The following is a 26,395-nucleotide window of genomic DNA, read 5'->3' as shown; positions in this document are numbered from 1 at the left end:
AAACTAATTAATAAAATTACAAAACTATTTAAATAAATTTAGGGTGTTTCTCCCTTCACACATTTATATATTATAAATTTTATAATTATAAAAATTTTTATTTAATCTTTATATAAAGAAAAAATTTACTAACTGTTTTTTAATTTTAAAAAATATATTAATTAATTTTGTATTAATTTTAAAAATTAAATATTATAAAAAAATTTAAAATATTTTAACTAGTTAATAAATTTTTATAGAATTAAAAAAATTAATAAATTTTTTTTAAATCACAAATACTTAACATCAACATAACATAAAAATAATTTAGGCCGTCTCTAATTCTATGCACCATTTTTTGCACTATTTTAATGCAAAGTATCAAAATAGTACAATATTATCTCCAACCTTCTACACCATTTTTAATACTAAAAAAATATTTTATTTATATTATTCTTTTTTTTTTAATATTATATTATTTATTTTACTTTAATTTTATTTATATAATTCACTAAAAAAATTCATATAATTTTATATATTCACTCTAAATATTTATATATTTTATATTTTCATTCAATATTCAAATATTTAATTATTTTATAAATAAACAAATAAAAATATATTAATTATAAAAATGTATTAATTAATTTATTATAAATTAATTAATTATTTTATATTATTTTATATAATATATTATAAATAAATTAATTTATTATAAATATTTATTTATAATTGTGAATATATTAATTTAAATTAAATTTCAATAATTATAAAAATATAAAATAAATTAAAAATATAATAAATTATAAAAATAAAAAAAATACTTAATTAAAAATATATATAAATTTTAAATTATATTATAAATTAAAAAATAAAAAAAAATATAAAATTTAAATTATATTATAAATTAAAAAAAAAGAAAAAAAATGACGCTGTTACAATATCATACTATATTTAGCGTGATAATATAATGTAGCGTTAAAATTCTGTAAATTTTAGCATTATATTAAAGGGCTATTTCTAAGGCTAAAATAAAATTTACCGCACATGTATGGTCTTTATAAAATATTGGGTACATTTTAATTTACTTTTTAAAATCACTGAACAAAATAACAAATTCCCATGGTATAGTAATTTTCCTTTTTAATTTGCGCGCATTCCTCAGAGCTTGCCTACCATTATCTATGCGGCGGTCACATTTCCCAACAGTTTCGGCTTTCAATTCCACTGCTCTTCGACCAAAAAAAAAAAAAACAAAAAATTTCCGCTGCAACTGTTCGTTCTGCTTTTCGGGTATCGTCTTCTTTCTTCTTTTCTTGTACTTGCAAGTGTCGTCAATCTCTTACCATATTAAGCTTAAATTCTGACGATAGGTAACAATTATGCTGGTGCCAGTTGGGTATGCCATAGATTGGTAGGTTTTGATAGAAATTGATGGAAAGATGGGTTTTTTGGATTGCATATCTTGAACAAAAGCAATTGCTTTCTTGTGCAGTCAAGTAGTAGGAAAATGGCTAGACAAGCTAATAATACCCTTTTCCTTGAAGAATGGTTGAGGAGCAACAGTGGAAGTAATTCTCCCAGTATCAGCATCACCACAAGTCACTCCTCTTCCTCTTCTGCTAGGGCCATCATTCAAGCATGGTCTGAGCTCAGAGACTCTCTTCAACATCAATCATTCTTACCTAATCATCTTCAAGCTCTCAAAATTCTTCTTCAATCTCAAACTTCCCTTCATGTTGCTGACCCCCAAGCCAAGCTTCTCCTTTCCATTTTATCGTCTAAGAATCTCTTCCTTCCTGTCGAAGCATATCCTTTGTTGCTGAGGCTTCTCTATATCTGGGTCAGGAAATCCTTCAGACCCGCTTCAGTACTTGTTAATTTAGCGGTAGAGGTATTAACTAAGGTTTTAGATAGCAACTTTGATGCTACAAAAAGCCCTGAGTTGTTTGCTGAAGGCGTTCTCCTTCTGGGTGCTTTTGCTTTCGTACCTTCTGCACCAGAATCTTCTAAGACAGTTTGCTTGGAGTTGCTCTGCAGGCTGTTGGACAAAGAATACATGCTTATTAGCTCAGTACATGAACTTATTCCGGATGTTCTTGCAGGGATTGGATATGCTTTATGTTCTTCCATAAATGCTTATTACATCAGAATTTTTGATGCATTGTTGGGAATTTGGGGGAAGGAGGATGGGCCACAAGGTAATGTTTCTCATGGGCTCATGATTTTGCATTTGGTTGATTGGGTTATGTTTGGGTTCATCAAATCCCATTCTACTGAGAAACTGCAAAAGTTCTGTGAAGAGAATTTGGAGACTCCAAATCTGAAACATGTTCCTTTTGCTCTCGTTATGGCTGCAGCTGGTGCTCTCAGAGCTTTGAATAGATCCATATCAGGTGGCCGTGACCTGCAGATTCTTTCGCGATTAAGGAGTTCTGCAGAAAGTAGAATAGAATCTGTGGCGCAGGATTTAATTACTAGAACAGGAAGCTTCTCTAATATAGGAAATGATTGCAAAACTAGTCTTCTGCTACAATGCATTTCATTAGCTTTGGCTCGATGTGGGGCAGTGTCTTCGCGTGCCCCACTGCTTATATCCCTTGCTTCAGCACTGCTAATGGAAATATTTCCCTTGCAGCATTTATATACTAGAATTCTTGAGTTAAGACAAGGCAGTTCTTCCAAAATGAATCTTGGTGAGGTTAAAGAGCATCTGAATAGTGTTCCTTTTAAGGAAGCAGGAGCCATAAGTGGTGTTTTCTGCAACCAATATGTCTCTATAGATGAAGAGAACAGGGCGATAGTGGAAAATATGATATGGCGTTTCTGCCAAGATCTCTACTTGGGGCATCGACGGGTGGCCTTGCTTATTGGCGGCAAAGAGGATGAGTTACTTAGGGATATTGAGAAAATTGCTGAGTCTGCCTTCCTTATGGTGGTTGTTTTTGCATTGACTGTTACTAAGCAAAAGATAAATCCAAACTTCTCTATTGAAGCTCAGATAGAGACATCTGTTTCAATATTAGTTTCATTCTCATGTGTAGAGTATTTTCGCCGAATGCGTTTGCCGGAGTACATAGAGACAATACGATGTGTGGTTGTGAGTGTACAGGAGAATGAGACTGCATGTAAGTCTTTCGTAGAATCTATGCCCTCTTATGCTGATTTGACAAATTTTCAAGGTATTCTGGTGTAATTTGTCATTTCATTCTCAATTGTTGTGCTAGGATGGATATAAATTGGTTTTCATTTTTATTATTGTGAAACTGTTGTTTGTTGTAGAATTCCTGAAGAAAGTGGAATATAAATGGTTTGACGATGAAGTGCAAACTGCCCGTATTTTGTTTTACCTGCGGGTTATTCCAACATGTATTGAACGCTTGCCTGGTCCAGTATTTAGCAGGGTTGTAGCTCCGACTATGTTCCTGTATCCTAACATCCTTTTTTTAAAATAATTAATTAGGTTTACTGTGATAGTGCTCCTTTAGAGCTTATTGCTTATATGGTATTTGTGAAATTTGGTTCCTTATTACAAATACAATAGATATATGGGACATCCAATCGGAAAAGTTGCTCGAGCCTCCCATTCTATATTTGTGGCATTTGTATCTTCTGGGAAGGATTCTAATGGGAATGAAAGAGCATTATTGAAGGAGCAACTATCTTTCTACTACATGCAGAGGTCTTTAGAGGTATCTAAACAGCTTGCAAGCTATACTCATAGAATTTAGCGCATGATCATTAAGTAGTGCTGCTGACTTTGTTGTTCTGTATGAATGCAGGGATATCCTGGTATTACTGCTTTTGATGGTATGGCTTCAGGAGTTGCAGCCTTGGTTCGAAATCTTCCAGCTGGAAGTCCAGCCACATTTTATTGTATCCACAATCTTGTTGAAAAGGTGAACATTCTCTGCAGTGATGTTTCCACTCAGGATGCTGATACATGGAAAGACCCGCTGGGAGACTCAGAACCTTGTAAGAAAATCATGGAGTTGTTGTTACGGCTTATTTTTCTAGTTGATATACAAGTAAGTACATGTATGTTAAACTTTTCAATTGCATGTTTGTTAAACTTTTCCATTTTACTTCATTTTTCTCTCCATGTTGATATGTATGGAAGTAGTTAAAAGGACTTAATGGCCCTAGATTTCTGGAAATATAGCCTAAATGGCTGGAAGTGCAGAAATTTTATCCGCACAGTCAACCTCATCTAGCTTGGGATTAAGGCATAGTTGAGTTGGGTTTTCTAGCCTCTAAAAGGAAGTTGGTTTTATAGTTTAACTTGATTAGAATTGATTTATGTGCCACTCAAAATCAACATAAAATTTTAGGATGCTTGATGGAGAATGCATGTTTGGGTTTATAGCAAATTTACAAATTTTGAAGATAGCTTGATCATATAAAATTTTGGTAATAGAGTATGATGCAAGGCTATACTATAATGTACTCCTCTTTGGATATGAATGATATTAGCATTTTGGTTGTTTTCCAGGTACTACCAAACTTAATGAAGTTGTCAGCACAGCTGATTATCCAGTTACCTAAGGATGGTCAGAATGTTGTTCTCAATGATTTATATAATCAGGTTGCTGAGTCTGATGATGTTACGCGAAAGCCAACATTGGTTTCATGGTTGCAGTCGTTATCTTACCTTTGTTCTCAGGCAACAAGTAGAAGTACATCTTTTGAAGGCAATAAAAGTGAAGAAATTTCTGCTTTGCCTCTTCCAAATCCATCAAAGTGGGACAGGATAAAAGCATGTCTCTAGATTGTTGAGGTGCACATTTTGTATTACCTTTTTTCCATTGTTGAATTTTTATTTTTGTAACTTGTGGTTTGTTCACTTGGGAAAACTGGAATAGTTTTTTTGGCAAAAGTTTTCAGTGAAATTGGAAACAGAGTTTCAATTCACCAGTTTATTGGAAATTCCTAGATTTCACACTCCATGTTCTTTGATTCCTGAAATTTGGTCAAACTTCAAAGCCCTCATCGGAAATAGAGCAGTACTTAATATTATGAATATAAAACAAGAAAATAGGACATGCATCCCACTAGTACATCAATTGGGTCCCACTCCACTAGCAAATGTTTCTTTTTTCCTAATAGAGTGTAACAGTTTGGTCAATTTTTCTAGGGTTTTTACTCCTGTTAATTTGAGCTCGAAATTATTGATTTTAGTGATTCATAATTCACATATATATGGAAAACTCAAATCCTTAAATAGGAAAAAAAAAAAAATTAAGGTACTTAAATTTATGCTAACTAATGTAGGAATATGTAGACATAATTTCTTCCTCTCATACAGCACTCCTCTCAAGTTGGAGCATGAATCTCATCAATTCCAATACTTCTCCTTGTGGAGATTCTTGTTTAAGTGAATAACTCCATTACAGTCCACAAACATTAAAAATAGGCAATCGCAGCTCTCAAGGCAAAGTCAGAAACACCTACATAAGGGCACCAATACAAATAATCAAAACACAAAGCAACTCCTAAGGTTGCACATCCATCTCCAAAGGTGAAACTGGCAGGGAAAAATCACAGAGCAACTCATAGGGTTGAATTCCCTTTCAAAGGCAATGTTGGCGAGGAAAAGCTGAAACAGTAAGTGAACATCTATCAAGAAAGAGAAAAAAACAACAAAGAAAGAGCACAAATGTAGAAGTTTCAACTTCTAGGTGACAAGACAGTAGAATTCCGAAGTCAATGCTAATACAAGTAATCTCAAAACAAATATAAAAAAACGTAAAGAATTTGCAGGGCTAGGAACCATGCTTTATAGTACCAGTGAACAATACCTATGAACAATAATGAACAATATCATGAATCATACATAAGCCCTATCAATTATGATTTGAGAGCTTTGGTACCAAAATTCTTGATTTCATTCTTTCATAAAATACTTCCCTAAACAGGAAAATAATAAAATTGCCAACATTATGCATGCTAACCAAAATAGGACTAAATGCACATATTTACCTCCTATTTTGTTACTCCCCTCATGTTGTAGCATGTAGTTTCATTAGTTCTAACAACTCTTTCTCTCTCTCTCTCCCTCTCTCCCCTTCTTCTTCTTCTTTTTTTTTTTTTTAAATTTTTTAATAATATATATTTTTTAAAACATTTGGCTCCAATGCTCCATGCCATATCCTTCATACACAAATCTTAAGTCCTTCATACAGAAATGTTAAGTCTTCAGTCACAGCAAATTCTTACCTCTTAAAATAATGAATGTTAACCACACTATTCCATATGAAAACCTCGTCTTGCAATTGAAGATCTCTTTCATTCAGCTGAAACATGAACTGAGAAAATATGCTAACGATATTGACAACAAATGGAAAAAAAAAAAAAAATCAAAGCTATGAACATATTGGAGTTTTCAAAGCATCTTATCATCCTCAACCAGAGGTGGAAAATAAAAGCAAACCGTTCCTTGCATCCGTCAACAGTGCTTTATATAACTCCATTAGTCTGAATCATCTAAAATAATCAACTGTCTGGCATATGTAATTCTTTGTATGCATTCAGAAAATAAATATACACTTACTAAATAAAGTCACACTGTTTTCATCTTTGTTCAAATCCACTCTCGTGAACAGTACATTAGATTCTTTCTCGTGAACGGTTCCAGAAAAAATGGAAAGAAACACTTGTCAAATTCTATCCCAATTCCTTAAAACGTAGACTGCGGAGTAGAAATTTGTCTAATCCATTTATTTGCGAAAGCCTTGTTCTCCCAGTTTGGTTTTTGAAATTCTGAGAGGCAATGCATACATCAAAATCTTTGTTTGGAATCTAACATGATCTTTGATATGAAGTTTTGATAGATTGTGTTCTGTACAAGTGTGACTGATGTTTTTCATGGACAAAAGTACAAACAATAGGGATAGAGTTAGAAAACAAGAGATGAAAGCGAGATTCCATGCCAGAGCTAGAAAGGAAAGGTAAAAGGGGGAAATAATCAGAACATGGAAAATGCTAATCATTACTCGTAGAGTGGCACACTAACCGAATTTTGGACGTTCCTTCATTCACCAGTTTATTCACAAGTTTATTGGAAATTCCTAGATTTCACACTCCATTTTTTTTTTATTCCTGAAATTTTGTACTAATTCCTAAATATTATAAATATAGAACAAGAAAATTGCACATGCATCCAACTAGTAAATCAATTGGGTCCGACTCCACTAGTAAATGTTTCTTTTTTCCTAATAATAGGGTAACAGTTTGGTCAATTTTTCTGGGGTTTTTTACTCCTGTAAATTTGAATTAGAAATTCTTGATTTTATTCATTTGTAATTCACATATATATGGAGAACTCAAATCCTTAAATAGGAAAAAAAATTACCTACAATTATGCTAATTAATGTAGGAATATATAGACATAATTTCTTTCGCTCCTATGACACTCTTCTCTAGTTGGAGCATAGAATCTCATCAATACCAATGCTTCTCCTGGATGAGATTCTTATTGAAGTCAATGATTCCACGGCAGCCCTCAAATATCAAAATTAGGAATATCTCAAGGCAAATTCAGAAACACCTATGATAATCTGAGATCCAGAAAATAGGGTTTTTACAATGGGCTCTATAAAACTTAGGAAAAGCTTAGATCCAGAGGCGAGTATTTCTCTTTTTATAGGTTTCCTTTTGTCTGCTAGTGACGTGCCAACAGAACGAATATCATTAGACCACCTGTCCCTGCTACGCTGATACGGACGTACGAGGGAATCAGATTTCTGTTCCATGCGTAACGGTCTCTGATTCTCTCTGTGCGCGGGTAGGCGGGTCTGCAAGGCGGATGGATGAATCCTCCTTCGGATTCCGGGCTGGACCGGAGAATAGGAACAAAGCAGGGCCCAAATGGGATCGGCCCGAGGTGTAGTGAAGACGAGGTCGGCCTGGTGGAGAAAGCCAGATGAAGCCCGGTCGTGTGGCTGAGCGGGCTGGACCCAATTGGCGTGAGTGGCTTGAGGATCTCTAAGTAATGGGCTATTTTCTTGGGCCTGACCCTAGATTGAGGTGAGGTGAACTCAGAAGCCATCAACCTACATAAAGGCACCAATACAAAGCATAAAAAATACAAAGCAACTCCTAAGATTTCACATCCATTTCCAAAGATGAAACTGGCAAGGAAAAAATAACAGAGCAACCCATAGGTTTGCAATTCCCTTTCAGAGGCGACATTGGTGAGGAAAAGCCGAAACAGTAAGTGAATATCTAACAAGAAAGAGAAACAACAACAAAGAAGCACACAAACATAGAAGTTTCAACTTATAGAATTCCGAAGTCAATGCTCAATACAAGTAGTCTCAAAACAAATCTCCTTGCCAATTTGTGCAAAAATGTAAAAAATTTGCAGAGCTAGGAACTGTGCTTTATAATACCTGTTAGAAATATCTATGACAATATCAATGAGCAGTATGTGAATGGTACAGATGAACCATAACAGGCATGAATGAAATGAGAGCTCTGATTCTAAAATTCTTGATTTCATTCTTTCATAATACACACACATACACGCACAAATCACTTCTGCCAACATTATGCAGGCTAACTAAAATAGGAATATATGAACATATTAACCACACTATATGAAAATCTCAAATTGCAATCGGAGATCTCTTTCATTCAGCTGAAAAATGAACTGAGAAAATGCTAATGATATTGACAACAAATGGAAAAAAAAAATTCAAAGCTATGAACATTAGAGCTGTTGGGTTTCTGTATGGCTCTTGCTGAGAACTAGAACCGGAACCAAACCTCTGGTTCTTTAATTTTTAGGAACCATACTTGGTGCTAAATTTTGATAGGGTTCCAGTACGGTTCTGGTTTTGGTTCTCATTTTGTTTTTTTTTAACTTTAATTTTAGTTTCATTTAAGTTCTAAATATTGATTTTTGCAAATAAAATTATAATATTCTTATGTTTATTTTAAAATATTAAATAATTAACATCGAAATAGTAATAAAAATAATAATATTAACATTTAAACATTAATAGTATTATTATTAATATATATTATATACAATTTTTAGTAATAATATTATATTTTTTTATATAGTTATTAATTATATAAATTTGATTAAAAGATATATGTGTAATTAACATGTAAAGGTATATTATATTACTAATATGTGATTTACTCATATAATTAAAAACTATAAAGCAATTAATACATTGATACTTGAAATAAGAAATACACATATATATATATAACCTATTTGGGTAGAGTAAATTATAATTAGCTAATTAAATTATTTAAATTGTATGATTAGAAATCTTTAATAACTAATCAGGATATATGGTTATTTTATAATATTGTTAATAACTATTTAATAGTTAAACGAGAGAATCATGTATGAATTATATGAATAATTTAATTTATAAAAATAGTTAGAAAATATTACATATAAAAATAATCATCAAAGAGAGTATATATATATACGCGTAATGAACTAAACTTTTATTAAGTTAAGTCTCAAATAACTCATAAATAACTATTTTGTTTATACACTTACATATTATGGCTTTCTATTATATATTATTTAACAATTGATAAAATTAAAATTTGAATTCTTTAAATATAATCATACAATTTTAATAATATAATTTATGAAATTATATGGGAACTACATAGGATATAAAATATATTATTAAAACTATATAATTTAACCATAATATCATTAAAATTATTAAAAAACATATATATAGAATCGGTTTTTCGGTACGGTTCCAATATGATTCTTGACAAAGAACCAGAACTAGAACCAGATAGTTAAATAAGTTTAGTTTGGATCAGTCCCTATAACATCAGTTCTTTTTCGATTTCATTACAGTTTGGGTTTAATTCAGTTCGAAACCTCATGAACCGTGCACAACCCTAATGAACATATTGGAATTCTCAAAGGATTTTATCATCCTCAACCAGAAAGGTGGAAAATAAAAACAAACCCTTCGTTGCATTCCTCAACAATGCTTTTATATAACTCTATTAGTCTGAATCATCTAAAATAATCAATTGTCTTGCACATTTAATTCGCTATATGCATTCAGAAAATGAATATACACTTACATAATAAAGTCACACTGTTTTCACCTTTATTCAAATCCACTCTCATGAACGGTAAATTAGATTCTTTTTTGTAAATAGTTCCAGAAAAAATTGAAAAGCACTTGTTACATTCTATCCCAATTCCTTAAATCTTGGAGCACGGAGTAGAAGTTTGCCTAATCTATTTATTTGAAAAAGCCTTGTTTTCCCTGTTCGGTTGTTGAAATTCTGAGAGGCAAGGCATACATCATAGTCTTTGTTTGTTGGAATCTAACATGTTATTTGATATAAAGTTTTGATTGATTGTGTTTTGTGACTATGAAACTTTCATGGACAAAAGTACGAACAAGAGGGATAGAGTTAGAAAACGAGATATGAAAGAGAGATTCCATGCTGGAGCTAGAAAGGAGAGGTAAAATAGAGAAATAATCAGAACATGATATTATTTCTGTGGATACTTTGTTTTGTTTGGTTGAGTTTTGATCGAGTTTGATCAGCTAACTCGTCAAATGAGAATTTTAGCTTGGTAAAATTTTGCAATCTGAAACCAACCTACAATTGAAACTTTGGTGAAGCTTATGCTTTGGCTCGCTGTTGATGGACCAAACTAAACTTTGTCTTTTCTGCTTGGTTTAGCTATGTACAGTCTAAAAGTAAAGGGTCCAGAAGTAGCACGGCACAACCACACTGGTCGCTTAATACATGGAAAACGTACACGCACAAACTCACTCTTTTAAAATTTTCCTTTTTAAAAGGATCTGGAATTGGTTTAGCTTCGTGATCTTTGATTTTCGTTTAAGCTCGGGCAATGTTTAAGGACCCCATAAAGGGAATGACTCAAATGATCTCAAAAACTTGAACAGCTGCTGCCATCCCACACCTTGAGGACGCAGAAGTTGTGACGAAAGGCATGACCATGTGTGATGATACATTTGCTTTGATGAACCCCATGTATTTATTGTGTTTATTCTTAGTCTTCAAGAATAATATTTCTGAGATTTTTGTGTAAATAAAATATATAAAAAATAATTATCAGAAAAATTAATTAGTAAATTTTTTAAAGCATTAAAAATATTTTAATATTTTTTTTAAATAGAGAAATTAATCTCAATTTAACTAATAAGAGATTAACTAATAAGCCTCTTTTATATGAAGTAATAATTTTTTTTTTGTTGGCTGTAATTTTGTTCGCACGTGTCATTTACTATCTCCTTAGGTTTCAGCGAATGTGCTATTGTTTTGGCAGGAAGAAGGGCAGGTGGGGCCATGACTCCCAAATCGTCCTAAAAATCCCCCATATATATAATTATTTTATGTTATTAATATATAAATAATGTAAAATATTTGATTTTTTTATTTGTTATTATATATCTAATAAGTTTGTATATTATTGACATTTTTTATTTAATTCTACTTAAGTTACTATAGTATTTTTAAAATATATTAGATTGATTAAGTATATTTTTTTAAAAAAATTAAATTTTACATATAACATTAATCTTGAAAATTTTGTTTTATGAAATTATTTTAATTATTCAAACCATATATATATATTTGAAATGCTTGAAAATAAGAAATTAATTTAAAAAAATAATAGTGAAGACATTTTGCCATTTATTTTTAGTATATTAAAATATTAAAATAATATTTATAAATTAAGAGTATTTTCTTGTTATATATGCTACCTAGAAGGATTTAATTAAACATAAAATATTTTAATGTAAATCTCAAATCTTTATATATTTTTAAAATATTAAAAGTAAAATTTTATAAATAAATTTTAAGTTTTAAAAAAAATTATGTAGTTTCTTTCATCCATATATATATTAATTTAAAATATAAAAATTGATTCTTTTTCATGTAATTCTAATGAAATTTTATGAAAAATATATTATATAAATATGTATTTTTATAAAGTTAATAAAATCAATTAAAAAGTCAATTTATTAATATGTTAATCCCTTCAAAAATAATTTTCTAGTGCTCTAATTGCTTTGTCACTATTATGAGCTATTCGGTCAGTTCGATTTAAAATCGAATCGAACCGAATAAATTAAAATTATGATATTTATAAAAATTATACTAAATTGATTTTAGTCAGACATAAAATTGAATCAAATTAGTTTGATTCAGTTTGATTTGGTTTAGTTTGATCGATTTGAATTTTTAATAATTTTTTTATTTTTAATATTTTATTTTTAATATTTTAAAATTTAATTAAAATATTTAAATTTTAATATAATTTAATATCTCTATATTATTGAAAATAATATATTATTATTACTAATTAGTTCTGTTTGATTTTTTCAATTTTTTTCAGATCAAAATTAAATCGAATTGAAATAACCGAAAATTTTGAAATTAAAAATCGAATCGAATTGAAATAACTGAAATATTAAAAATCAAATATAACTGAAATGAATAAAAAATTAAACTGAATTTTTAAATTAATTCAATTCGATTAATTTTCTCGATTTGGATCCAACACTGCACCCTACTTGCCACTGCCGTCGGAGATTGTGTAACCTATGTGGTTGATTCTATGGTGTTGGCGGTATAAAGAAAGAGCAAGAGTTTTAGTTTAGAAGGTTTTGGCCTTCGGGTTGGATCTAAATCAAGGTTTAGTTTTTAGGCTTGGGATTGGTTTGGATCTGTACTTATTTGGGCCCAATAGACTAATGCTTGAAACCATGACCTTTCCACCAATCAACATCTTATCTATCGTCGATTAAAAAAATAATAAAATAAAATAAAATAAAATGTATATGAAAAAGAGAAGAAGAAACCCAATTAATGTACCAAAACTTTCACAAAATTTGCATTTATGAGAACAAAGGTAAGTGTGTGTTGATTATTTTTGAATTGTACATAGTGAATATGGAAAAAGCTGATTCCAATCCACAAACAAATACATTTTACTCAGACTCCATCTTCTTTCCAAGCATTACAACAAAAAGAATTTGAATTATGATTTGTGCGAATATAACACCCCAACACAAGTAAATACTGAAACAGAATCTCATCAAAGGCTGGAACAAATCCATTTTCTCTTCAGCAACAGAGTGGACAGATTATGAGACCATTCTCATTACAGTCCTGGCATTTCCTTGACAATCCATTATCTTCAGTAATCCTATGGCTCCCACTGCAATTGAAACAAACAACAAACCTGAAACCTGCACATCCTTCACAGGGTCCTGTGGATTCATCTATGGGAACCCCTTCAAACAGTTGTCTAAACTTCCCTTGTTCGTGTAACCTAAGAACTTCCTCTGCACCCCCTATGTATCTTCCCCTAATGAAGAGCCTTGGAGGCTTGGCTTTACCTTCCATAACCCTCCATAGCTCCTCCTTGAATTCCATGTGCATTGACACATCTCTCTCGTAGAAGATCACCCGGAAACTCTCTAATAGAAAGCGAACGCTGTTGCAATCTTCGAAAGTTTTTCGTATGCCTCGAAGTGTTGTTGTGTAGAGAATTACAGAGTCACTACCTCCAGGAGGACACTTCTCATCATAGCTTAATAAAGGCTTTTCTTCTTCTTCTTCTTCTTCTTCAATTCTACGGGATTTTGGTGGAGGTTCCTCTTCACATTTTTCAAGATTTCTTGCTTCCCTCTCAGATCCTTCTTCTTTTCTTCTTTCGAGATTTTCCTTCTCAATTCTTGCTTGTCTCTCTGATTCACTCATCCTAAAATGCTCTTTCACTGCCTCTTCAAAGGCTGCTAAAAGGTTTGGGTCGAAAAGGGTACCGGAATTCAAATCCGGTCGCCGGAAAGATGAGACGTCAACCTCTGACAAAGGTGTTTGTTGTCTAAAAGAAGTCTCCATCTTACCTTTGACCCCAACATGAGGCCCAATATTTTCTTTATCGTCAATATCATCACCATTTTCCATATCATCTTCTTCAAGATCTCTCATGAGCTCTTCTACAACGATAATATCAGGTTCTTGGTTCAGAACCCTCCTTTCTTCAACTTTTTCTTGGACTGATTCTTTGGCTATGAACTGAGTTTCAGCGCTGAGACTTGAGCTCTTTGTAAATGTTTCAATGAATCCATCAACTGCGTTCACCTGAAGAACTCGATCAAGCTTCAAGTAACCAATTGGCTTGATTGATTTCAGCCTTTTCACTAATTTTCCTTTCATACCCTTCATTTCTTTCTATCTTTCTTCCCCAAATTTAGGTTTGAAAATCTGAAATGCAAACCTGAATAAGCAGAGATTTGGAGCAGAGGTTGAGAAGTTTTGATTGTTTTTGGGGTTTCAACGGCTATAAAGCTGTTCTTTTACTTTTAAAATTCGAAAAATGTGAAGTGGGGACGGGGGTAGAATCTCGTGTGGCTGAACAAAGAAGAAAATATCTACAACCTATCTCCGTCAGAGAAGACGCAAATCGTCTTACAGATAGGAAAATGATAACCGTACACCTGGGACAGTAAGTGGATAACGGTCATAATTTGTATGTGGGCCTACTTGGTTTTACTGGAGTACATTTATCATTCTGAGTGGGCCTGCTCCGTTCTTCTCTCTTCTTCTTTTTATTTTTGTTTTTTAATTATTTTTTAGCGAAATCGCACAGTAACTTTTTTTAAAAATAATTAAAATCGGGAATTTCAGGGTTAATTTCATTTTTTAGAAAATAAAATTTCATGCATCAACGATACAAATTATAAACAGAATAAATTAAAATAGATTATATATCAGTAAAATAACTTTTCAAATTATAAATTTTATAAAATTTTAGTTTTTATGAAAATCGAACAAAACTGATTTTGATTAGAAATCAAATCAAATTGAATCGATCTAATTCGGTTCGACTTAATTCTGTTTGATTTGTTAAAATTTTTAATAAATTTTTTTGTCTTTTATCCTTTATTTTTAATATTTTAAAATTTAATTGGAATATTCTAATTTTAATATGATCTAATCTCTTTATATGATTGAAAATAATATACTATTATCATTAATCGGTTCGATTTGGTTTTTTTGATTTTTTCTAATCAAAACAGAATCGAACTAAAATAATTAAAATTTTTGAAATTAAAAACTGAATCGAACTGAAATGAATAAAAAATCGAACTAAAATTTTAAATTAATTCGGTTCGATCAATTTTTTCAGTTTGAATCGAATACTGCCAACGCCTGCTCGTATGTGAAATGTAGAAATATACATTTAAAAGCTCGTGACGCAGTTGAAATATACTAAAAATTGTATGAGATAATGAAGAATTATACCTTTTGGTATAACCATGGGGAGAAATTATGTGAGATTCAATCTGAAAGTGATGATGATGGTGGATTGAGAGATGATAGTATGGATGAGATGGAAGAAATTATGAAAGATCTCTATTTCAATTTCAATGATTTTAATAGTGATAATAAATTAATCTTTTAGGAATTGAATGATGAAGCAAAGAAATTTTATAACTTTTAAGGGATTCTTACCAGCCATTATACGAAGGTTACAAAGGCTCAACATTGTCTGATAAAATTATTTCATATTTAAAGTCTTGAAAGATGTAGTAATGAGTGATTTAATATGTCGTTGAAGATGATAAAAAGAAGAAATACTTTCTAAAATGTTTAATTTTCCTTATTCATATTATAAAGCAAAGAAAATAATTTGAGATTTTGTTCTTTTTATAATAGATACTTATATAAATAAGATCAATTGATTTAAAAAATCTAATATTTGTATATATTTATATTTTAATTTTAATTTAATTGATTCGACATGCAATTTTTGTTAATCTAAAAATTATTAAATTTAATAGTGTATGTAACAATTTAATAGTTTAGCTGACATGTTACGTGTATTACTATAATTATTTTAATTAGTTAATTGATCGAAAAAGACATAATATTAGTATTATTTTACATTTTAATCCAAATATTTAAATTTTGAATAAATTGACCCAAAATTTATGTTTAGGTGTAATTTTAGCTAATTTTTAAAATCAAAATTAAAGATAAACGATTTAATCGTTAAATATATGATTATATTTTCAACCGTGATAAATTTTAGTTTATAATAATAATTATAAATATTTTATAATAGATTTAATTCAAAATAACAGCATATATGAAATAATTAAAAATAATATATCTATTATAAAAGTTTGATAATTATTGATCAAAATAAAATTTACTTATTGTTGAAACCATCGGCTGTATATTTAATAGTTAAATTATTATTATTTTTAAAATTAAATAAATTATTTAAAAGTTTGAATTAATATTATTTTTATATATAAAATTAGTTTATATTTAAAAGATAATAAAATAATACATTTGATATTTTATTTATATGTTGATTTTTAAAAATTGACTAGAATTACCTCGGTAAATATGGGGCCAATTAAATTAAAATTTAAATATTTAGATTTAAATGCAAAATAATGTCAACGTTTGGCTTTTTTAGTCATTTGATAATTAGTTTATATAAAAAAAATTAATAATAATACAAGTCTCATGCTAGCTAGATTATCAAATTGCCGCATAAACTATCAAATTTAGGAATTTGCAAATTGACTAAAATTGTACCAAAATATAAATATTAGACCACTTAAACCAAAACTAAGATTTGAATTAAAATGCAAATTCGTGCAAATGTTAAGCCTTTTTTAATCAATTGGGCTATTAATAATTGCATGTTATTTTAGAAGGAATATAAAGATGCTAAATATTGTAAGGTTTGTAGTGCTTCCAAATGGAAGTAAGACAAACATAATGTGGAAGTAAGTTCGAATGCAAATGGTAAGATTTGAGTTTTTAAATATAAAAGTTTTTTAATATGCGTTCTATAGTATAATAAGAGTATTATAAAAAAAAAAAAATTTCAGAGGTTTAACCAACTATTTACCTTTGAATTAACGAAAAAATGGATGAGGAACTATACATTTGGACGAAATAAAAATAGAGAGGTTTAAATATTTAATTTTAAAAATATAAGAATTGATCCGTTAATTATAGTATAATTCAGGAACTACAATATAATTTACCCAAATATATATAATGAAATTTTAAAATTAAATGAAAGCAATATAGTAACATGCTCAGTCAAATAAACTTACAATTTATGTATAAGAACCAAAATGAAAAGTTGGTCTCTCCAACTTATTCTTTGTAGTTTATAAGTTGAACTTATAAGACAAAAAAATATTACAAATAAATAGATACTACTATATTTTAGAGTTTTAAGCAACACTATTTGATGATCTGAGATTCAGAAAATAGGGTTTTACAAGGGTTCTGTAAAACTGGAAAAAGTTTAGACCTGGAGGAGTGTATTTCTCCTTTTATATGTTTCCTTTTGTCCGCTAGTGAGGTGTAACAGAATGCATGTCATTGGGCCATCTGTCCCTGTCACGTTGATATGGACGTACGAGGAAATTAGATCGCTGCCCCATGCGTAACGGCCCCTGATTCTCCCCGGACGCGCATGCGGATGGTCTCACAAGGCGAACGGGCTGAATTCCTTCCTGGTTCCGAGCTGGGCCGGAAGACAAGGTTAAGACTAGGCCTAGAGGGAATCTGTTCATTAGGCCGGAAGAGCTGGGCCGACCTAATTGAAGAAACTGACTGGAGTCTAGTCTTTGAGCTGAGAGGGCTGGACCTGGTTCTTGGAGTGGGCTTAGAAGCCTTCAGATTATGGGCTCCCCTAGTGGGCCTGGTCTCAGACCGGGGCGAAGAAACCCAGCGGTCATCAGTATTAAAACAGTAGCAATTGTAAAATTATTGGCTCAAAACTATTAAAACAATAGTTTACCAGCAGTTTAAAATTGTTATAAAAAAAATTTTCACTTTTATACAATATATAATGATTTACTTTAATAAAAAATTTATTATATATTTAATAAAACAATAATTTTAGTCATATTTTTTATTTGTTGCCAAAAAGAAAATAAACCAATATTTTATACTTAGCAGCGGAGGCAGATGCATACCATGTGTCAACTTGGTATTGACTTATATTGGTACTGAACTAGGCTTTGCTCTAAGAACTCCAAATTCTTCTAATATTTTTATAACAAACTTTCTTTGTGTAATGGCAATGCCTTGAGAAGACCTGGCAATCTCAAGACCAAGGAAGTACTGGAGTTTTCCCAAATCATCAATCTGAAATGAGAACTCAAAGTCTTCTTAAACTGTTCTATCAATTGTCTGTTTTTGCTTGCAATGATGATATTATCTACATAAACCAAAACATTAATGAATCTAAGCTGAGTGTGTTTAGTGAACAAAGAATAGTCAGAATTTGACTGAACGAACCCTTCCTGCAAGAGACATTTTATAAACCTAAGATTCTACTACCTTGAAGCCTATTCTCAGGCCATATAAAGACTTCTGAAGCTTTCATACTAGTTTAGAATGGCCTTCATGACTGCCTTTACACTCCCTTTGAGGCAGATAACCTAAGGGAAGGTCCATGTATACTTCCTCATGCAATTCACCATTAAGAAATCCATTACTGCTATCCATTTAGGACAACTGCCAACCTTGAATAGATGCTAAAGCCAAGAAAGCTCTTACAATGGTGTGTTTAGCCATAAGGCTAAAGGTTTCTTGAAAATCAAATCTTGCACTTTAAGTATACCTTTTAGCCACCAACCTTGTTTTGTGCAAGCATCAAGTTCAGTCTTCATAGCTTCCCTCCAGTGAGAAAATTGAACAGTTTGTGGTATGTCTGAGGTTCATATGTGGTAGAGACATTTAAAATAAAAGACTTATAAGAAGGAGAAATTTTGTGATAAGAGAGAAACCTCTGAATGGGATGAGATGTGACAGAGGATGAGGATGATTCATTTGAATGATTTTGTAGCTGAACATGATAATCATGCAAGTATGTGGGTAATTTAGAAGCTCTAGAACTTCTCCTTACCGTTGGCAAGGGTAAGGGAGCAGGTGATGGATGAGGATCAATAGTTTCAACAATTTGTGAATCAATAGAACTATTTGTTTCAATAGTCTATGGATGAGGAGCAATAGTTTCAATACCAGTAGGTTGTGATTGAACATTAACTTCAAGGTTGTAATTGTGTGATTTGAACTAGGTATAATAGGCAGGACAAGATTAGGAACTCTAGAGAATCATTAGAAATTGAATATTGGTCTTGTTTGAATGGAAAATTCTCTTCATAAAAAAACAACATCTCTGGACACAAATGAAGTGTATCTAAGTCATAAAGCCTGTACCCTTTAACCCCTTTTGAGTAACCAATGAATACACATTTTCTTGACCTTGAGTCAAACTTAGTTCTGTGGGCAAGAATGTTAGAAGCAAAGGATAAACAGCCAAAGGATCTCAAATGTTCACTGAGGTTTGCCAAAGAGAATCTCATAAGGAGTCTTGTTGTGATGATGAGCCATAGGAGTTCTATTGATCAAATCGGTAGCTGTCAAAACTGCAGGTTCCCAAAAATGCAAAGGTAGTTGTGAGTGAAATAGTAGTGCTGTGGCCACAATGAGTATGTTCTGGTACTACTCCATTCTGTTGTGGGGTGTAAACACAGTTTCTTTGATATATAGCACTACTAGATGCAAAGAAATTCTCTAGATTGAATTCACTTCTATTGTTAGTCCTTATTTGTTTAACACATATATGAATTTGAGTTTGCACAAACTTGCAAAATTGAGGTATAAAAAAAGATACTTCAGACTTGGTTTACATGAGAAATGTCCACACAGACTTGGAAAAATCATCTACAACAGTCAAGAAATAGTGATTTTTATTGATATCCTTTTGAGAGTAAGGTCCCCAAACATCCATATGTACTAATCCAAAGAGGGAAGTGGTTTCAGGAATGTGTTGAGGAAAGGATAATCTCCTTTGCTTGGCTCTATGATAGGACTCACAAGGACAAATAGATTTATTGCATTAAAATTTCAACTTGGACTGTAAAACTGAAAGTTTATTATCAGATGAATGCCCCAAACGATGGTTCCATACTTCAAAAGTATGTTTAGTTGCAGAAACAGTGGAACAGTGACCTGAGTAAGTGATTGACTATTATTCTAAGTAGAATAATCCACCTCTTTGTTTAGCTAATTCAATCATCATCCATATGGAAAGATCCTAGATCAAGCATTGATCATTCATGAAAAGAAGGCATACATGCTGTGAATTAATCAACTTGCTTGCTGACAGGAGATTGAAATTGAAAGCAGGAATAAACATCACATCATTGAGAATTAGACTTGAATTGAGTTGCACAGAACCAATGGACTCAACTTGAACCTTTTGTCCATTAGGTAGAGAGACAAAGGAATTATTGACCGGTGATGAGTGCATAAATAATGAAGCATCATAGATAATATGATTAGTAGCCCCAGTGTCAACAATCCAACATGAGTGACTTGAACAAGACTTAGAATTGTGATGAACTGTATGAGAAGAAAGAACACTAGATACTATACCTGCTGCATTAACTTGTGAGTTTTGAGGAGGAGGAGAAGAGGAAGTATTGATACTTTTTGAATTTTGATCATTGAGAAGAGTCATGAGTTTTTGGAGTTGTTCCTTGGAAAGATTCAATTGACTTGTAGTCTCATTACTAGCAGAAGATACCTGTTGAACAGAAGATCTTGACAAATGGTTAGAATTATTTCTAGATGGTGCACCACTTCTTGACTCTGTGACCTTAAAATCCGCTGGAAATCCAATGAGTCTATAGCATTGAGCCTTGACATGACCAGATTTGCCACACTGAAAACAAGTTATGCCGGTCTTACCTTTCTTGACTGCCATAACAGCAGCCTCAGGAAACAGACCCTTTCCTTTCTTTCTTTTTGAACATCAAAATTTAGAAGATCTAAATGCATCCATTCTATTGGTCTATTGGACTAATGGCTTTATTACATTTTACTTTTGGATCTTATTTTATAAAAAAAACACGTTCTATTTTTAGACATATAAGGATTTGGCATCCCTTAAATTATTACAAAAATTATCTGTCAAACACAATTGAGAAAAATAAAAGGTATGATCAATTACAAGGCTTAAAAAAAGGTAGGATCCACAAAGAATTGAGCCAATCATATTCAACCGATTTCTATCAGTTATATTCAACCGTTAAATCAAAAGATATTGATCTACAGTTATAAAATTAATTATGTTCTTACAAGGTAAAAATTTTTAAAAGTAAAGCAACTAAGTTTTTAGATATAATTTTAAACAATTTAATATGGAAAGTTATGATTTTTTTTACTTAGAAAACATTTTTTATTATTGCAGGCAAAAACAAGTTTTTATATATATATTTTTTCTTATTTTCTGTAAAAAGATAAAAACTATAATTTTCTTTAAAAATAGAAAAAAAAAAACAAAACTGTTGTCCTAAACGTACCCTTATAGTTTCACGGCACATTTGGATTCCACGATGTCACTTTTTCTCAAAGCTGTGAATCACGTTAACTGATTTTGTTTGTCCGTTGGTTGCAACCTCCAATGTAACAACGCTGTCTTCTGCCTAGAACAAGATTGTAAGCACTTCCATTTGGTTATGGAAGTAGTTGAACCTTTATCCATGCTTCATTAGTTGATAGATATTCAGTTGGGTACCTAGTTGTCAAAGACGTTAGCCATAACTTCTTCCTCAATGATGGATACTGGAACATGAACCTTACCTATTTAATAGCATTACTGCATAAACATTATTTCAGCATTACAGCATACCTTTTCATGAACTAGCCTCCATTTTGCTTGCATTTTATCGATCAGGTCTCTTCTTCAAGCTTTGCAATTTTACAACTCTTTATGCTTGCATCAAATTTGATAAACTGGAAAAGATGATTTGCACTGAATTATGGAGTTCTGAGATATGAAAATTGTATTCACCATGCTTTGCAGATTTTAAAATTTGGGTGCCAGGAGAATATTGAAAATTCAAAGAGAAGATGAAAAAGCGACACTGGAGAGAATCTATAAAGTCATTCTTTGGCTGTCACATTGATCCAGAGCAAGGTGAACAGCTAAAAGGAACTAAAACAGGTGATTTCCTCTATCAGTGAGTTCAAGCACTTCTTTTTGATGTTATGACAGTGGCCTCGCTTTCTGAAAATTTAATGAACAATGATTAGCTTAAGAGTTAAGATACTTTCCAAATTTTCATGACGTCTCTTGCTTTCTTGCAGAAATTGAGAACAAAGTAAAGAAGATCTTGAAGCTTCTCAAAGAGGAAGACCTTAAAGAAAAAGATGGGCTCTCAGGAGAAAACTCCAAGAAAGAATCTCTGGTTCAGCTAATTGAGGATTTCCACAACCAGTATCAATTGCTCTACGAACAATATGATCATCTGACTGGAGAGCTAAGAAATAAATTTCATGGGAAACGAGGAGCAGATACCTCTTCTTCATCAAGCTCAGAATCAGAATCCGATCATTCTTCCAAGGGCAAAGGAAATAAAAATGGGAAACTCAAAAGTAAAGATCAGAAGATAGTAGATGTCCTTAAGCACGAACTTGAAACAACAAATCTAGAAGTTGTTGAACTGAAGAGTAAGTTGATAGCTACTAATGAAGAAAAGGAAGCTTTAAATTTGGAACATCAGACAGCTTTAAGCAAAATAAAAGAAACAGAGGAGATCATTAGAAAGTTGAAGTTTGAAGTTAAAAGATTAGGTGTGGAAAAAGGAAAACTTTTGGTTGAGAATGGAGAGTTGAAGCAAAACCTGGATGCTTCTGGCAATGTGGAAGCAGAACTGAACAAGAGATTGGAGGAGATGAGCAAAGATAAGGACGACTTGATTGTGGAGGGAGAGAAAATAGTAGAAGAGTTGAAAACCATTGCTAATCACCTGCAAGAAGAAAAGGTAGTTCTTGAGCAACAACAAGAAAGCTTTGGAGCAGAAGTTGCCAGAATGAAGCAGCAACTAGAATCTGCTGAGCTGCAAGTGTCAGATTTAAGCCAGAGATTGACACATACTGAGGAGTCAAATAAATCTCTTGCCTCATCAGTTTTGGAACAGAATTCAAGATTGGACGATATGACTCTAGAGAAAGAAAGCCTGACAGCACAAGTCAACACTCTTCTAGCAGACTTGGAACGTTTATACACCCAAAAAGTGGAGTTGGAAGAACAGATGGCAAGTAAAGCTGATGAAACATCAATTCAAGTCAAGGGTCTGATGGATCAAGTTAATGAGTTACAACAGCAGCAGGAGTCCATAGGCAATGAGAAAGCTGAACTGGAAGTGAAACTGGAGGAGAAAACTCGGGAAATCTCAGAATTTCTGGTTCTAATAGAAAATCTGAAAGAGGAGACAGCACACAAGACTGAAGATTATCGGAGAATTCTTGAAGAGAGAGAAAGTTTGACAGGGCAAATGAAACATCTGGAATTGGAGGTGGAGAATTTACAAAACCAGAAGGCTTATCTTGAAGAGCAAATAAGAACTGAAATCAAGGAGAATGGACGGCTAGGAGAGGACATGGTAGGGTTACAGAATAAATTTCTTGATTTTGAAAGAACATTAAAGGAGAGGGGGCTAGAGTTTTTGGCTCTCCAGGAGAGACATGAAAAAGGAGAGAATGAAGCTTTTGCTAAGATAATGGCCTTAATTATGCAGGCTAACAATCTGAAACTGGGATTAGATTCCTTACCGGCTAAGAAAAACCAATTGCAATTACAACTTGAGAAAGAGAAACAGCAATTTAGAGAAAGCCTGATAGGAATGGAAAATCAAAAGTTTGAGTTGATGAGCAAAATTGCAGATCAGCAAAAGATGCTGGCAGAACAAGAGGAGGCATACAGGAAGCTGAGTGAAGAGTACAAGCAGGTAGAAGGTTGGTTCCAGGAGAGAAAAGATGTTGAAAGGAAAGTAGAAGAAATGGCAGCACAATTTCAGAAGAATGCGGGTTCCAAAGATCAGATAGTAGCAGAATTGGAAGAAACAGTTGAGAACCTGAAAAGAGATCTCAAAGTAAAGGGAGATGAACTCAATACTTTGGTTGATCATTTCCAAAATATTGAAGTTAAGCTCCGGTTGTCAAACCAGAAGCTCCGAGTCACTGAACAGTTACTAACCGAGAAGGAAGAGAGCTTTAGGAAAGCAGAAGCAAATTTCCAGCGAGAGCTGAAAGTGCTGGAGGAAAGGATTGCTACAAAGTCGAGGACAATAGCTGCTACCAAGGAAGCTTGCCAGAGGATGGTCACTGATGCCTCAGAGAAAGTGAAAAGTACTTTAAGAGGAGTAGAGGCCTTATCCCTAAAATTTGAAGATGACTGCAAAAGCTATGAACATCGTATTATGGAAATCTCAAATGAGATTCAGATTGCAAAGAATAAGGTAATTGAGATGAAGAATGATAAGGAACAACTTGGAAAAGAAGTAGGTGATCTAGTAGTACAACTGCAAGTTACAAAAGAACGAGAATCGACATCGAGAGCGAAGATTGAACAACTAGAGGCTAAGATAAGAAAGGATGAAGGTGAGAAGGAGAACTTAACTAAAGCTGTCAGCCAATTGGAGAAAAAGGTATCAGAATTGGAGATAATAATGAAAGAGAAAGACAAAGGTATACTAGACCTGGGGGAAGAAAAGAGAGAGGCAATAAGGCAGCTGTGCCTGTGGATTGAATATCACAGAAGCCACTGAGATTATCTCAGAGAAATTCTGTCGAAGATGTCAGTGAGAGGCCAGAGGGCAGCATAGAAGTCAGTATTTCTTACCCAAGCAGATTCGTTTTGGTCTTTTGTGGCCAAGGAAAAGGGCATTGTCAATATCAACATTCTTAGGTGATGGATGAATATTACTGCTAGTTATCATATATAGCAAAGCTTGTTTGCATTTGTTCACGAAATACCAGGTTGTAAAGAATTCATGGTCAAGATCGGGTTTGTGCTTGAAAATATACAATTCTTCAAAAGCTTATTGTAGCCTTCTCATGATTATATACTGCCTTCATTTCTTTCAGACATGTTTATGGTCATGGTCATGTCAAACAGAAACTTAGGAAAAGCGTTCATTTCTTTCAGACATGTTTTGATGACGTGTAAAATCTTTAGAAAAATTAATCAGTAATGCAGATAGACCATTCCATAAGGAGAGAAAAAAGACCGAACATATACTGATTTAGAAAACCAAATATCCAAAAATTATAAAATGCTATTTGATAAACTAGTCATAATCACAGAGGACCGGGTAAAGAGTAACTTTTAAATCCCTAAATATTTATTGGAATGCATATAGTGCAGCACTTTAATGGCGGTGATCAGGTTGATCTCACAAAGACAGGAAGGAGAATAATTCTATTGGATAAATAAAAATAAAATAAAAATAAAAAATAAAAATAAAAATGGAGAATTTTAAATACAATGGAATAAAAATTAATTTAATAAAAAAAATAAATTAAATTAATCAAATAAGAAGAGCAATTAAATTTAAGAGAAAAAATTAATATGAGATGAATTCAATTAAATGATCGATGTTAGTTTTAGCTCTATTGGTTGATCACAAATGCAAAGATAATTTTAAATTATTTATTGATAAATCAGTTACATACGCAAAGATAATCTTAAATTATTTATTGATCACAAATGCAAAAATAATTTTAAATTATTTATTGATAAATCAGATACATATGCAAAAATAATTTCGAATTATTTATTGATAAATCAATATATTGAAAACATTTTAGATATTTAATCCTTTTTTAATTTTTAAATTAATTAAAAAACTCTCGTTAACTAGCTCTGACTCTTGGACAACTACAGGAGACGCCTCCAATTACCATATTAAGAACTAGAAAAACATACTTCTAACTAACAGATGTGAGACGCTCGATTCATTTAAGTTAAAAAGTTATTACGCAATTTAATTCACCACTTATTTCATATTAAATTAAACAATTACGGATTTAATCAATCTGTATAGCAATATATTATTCTAACAATTGCATATCGAGCCCTTATTGTAACAATTAATAGAATATTACAAAACAATATAAATACTAAAAGACAATAATAAAAATAATAAAATCAATTAGATCTCACAGCCAAATAAACTTAAACTTTAATTATTCTTTAACTAAAAATAAGAATTTAGTCACACATGTTCATAGTTGAAATACAACAACAAGAAGAAGAGTGTTTTCAGCTTCCTCAAATTAATTCAGAATAAAAGATAATTTTGTACATTAAAATATTATCTTTATGTAGTACTAAAAATCTTAATTCAACCTAAATATTAATAACCAAAATAAGATGAGATGGTTTTCCCAAAAGAGTCAAGTCTGATGCAATGGGTTATCTGCCAATACCCATAGGAAATTCTCAAGTTCCTTTACATTTCGGGCACCATTGAATGCTTTCAGTTTTGGCACTTTCATCTTCCCAGCAAAAACTGTCTCTACAGGGGTC

At 31.9% G+C, this 26,395-nt stretch overlaps 3 protein-coding genes across 6 annotated transcripts; 2 read left to right on the top strand and 1 right to left on the bottom strand.

The window, feature by feature from the left end:
- The first annotated feature begins 1,154 nt into the window (after positions 1–1,154).
- On the top strand, positions 1,155–11,088 carry LOC110624772. Of its 4 annotated transcripts, none has more exons than XM_021770084.2 (6): positions 1,155–1,272; positions 1,353–3,161; positions 3,262–3,406; positions 3,524–3,671; positions 3,762–4,007; positions 4,472–4,890. In XM_021770084.2, exons 2-6 carry the CDS (start codon positions 1,490–1,492, stop codon positions 4,745–4,747), a joined length of 2,487 nt encoding a protein of 828 aa, XP_021625776.1. In that variant the 5' UTR covers positions 1,155–1,272; positions 1,353–1,489; the 3' UTR covers positions 4,748–4,890. The 4 variants fall into 4 exon arrangements, with proteins under 4 accessions (XP_021625776.1, XP_021625777.1, XP_021625775.1 ...); XM_021770085.2 differs by adding an exon at positions 10,899–11,088 and having other exon boundaries at positions 1,194–3,161; positions 4,472–4,756; XM_021770083.2 differs by adding an exon at positions 10,672–11,088 and having other exon boundaries at positions 1,194–3,161; positions 4,472–4,756.
- A 1,737-nt stretch (positions 11,089–12,825) lies between these two features.
- LOC110624674 (uncharacterized protein At3g28850) lies at positions 12,826–14,287 on the bottom strand. Its single transcript, XM_021769906.2, has one exon. It carries the CDS (start codon positions 14,191–14,193, stop codon positions 13,087–13,089), a length of 1,107 nt encoding a protein of 368 aa, XP_021625598.1. The 5' UTR covers positions 14,194–14,287; the 3' UTR covers positions 12,826–13,086.
- Positions 14,288–21,933: 7,646 nt separating this feature from the next.
- Positions 21,934–24,653, top strand: LOC110624171 (COP1-interactive protein 1-like). The gene is made up of 2 exons (XM_043960665.1): positions 21,934–22,027; positions 22,171–24,653. The coding sequence occupies exons 1-2, from the start codon at positions 21,934–21,936 to the stop codon at positions 24,630–24,632; spliced, it is 2,556 nt and encodes an 851-aa protein (XP_043816600.1). The 3' UTR covers positions 24,633–24,653.
- Positions 24,654–26,395: the final 1,742 nt, after the last annotated feature.

The sequence above is a fragment of the Manihot esculenta genome, chromosome 10 (assembly GCF_001659605.2).
Source record: "Manihot esculenta cultivar AM560-2 chromosome 10, M.esculenta_v8, whole genome shotgun sequence".
NCBI lineage: Eukaryota > Viridiplantae > Streptophyta > Magnoliopsida > Malpighiales > Euphorbiaceae > Manihot > Manihot esculenta.
The sequence above is the reverse complement of the archived record's forward strand: the minus strand, read 5'-3'. Positions and strand labels throughout refer to the sequence as shown.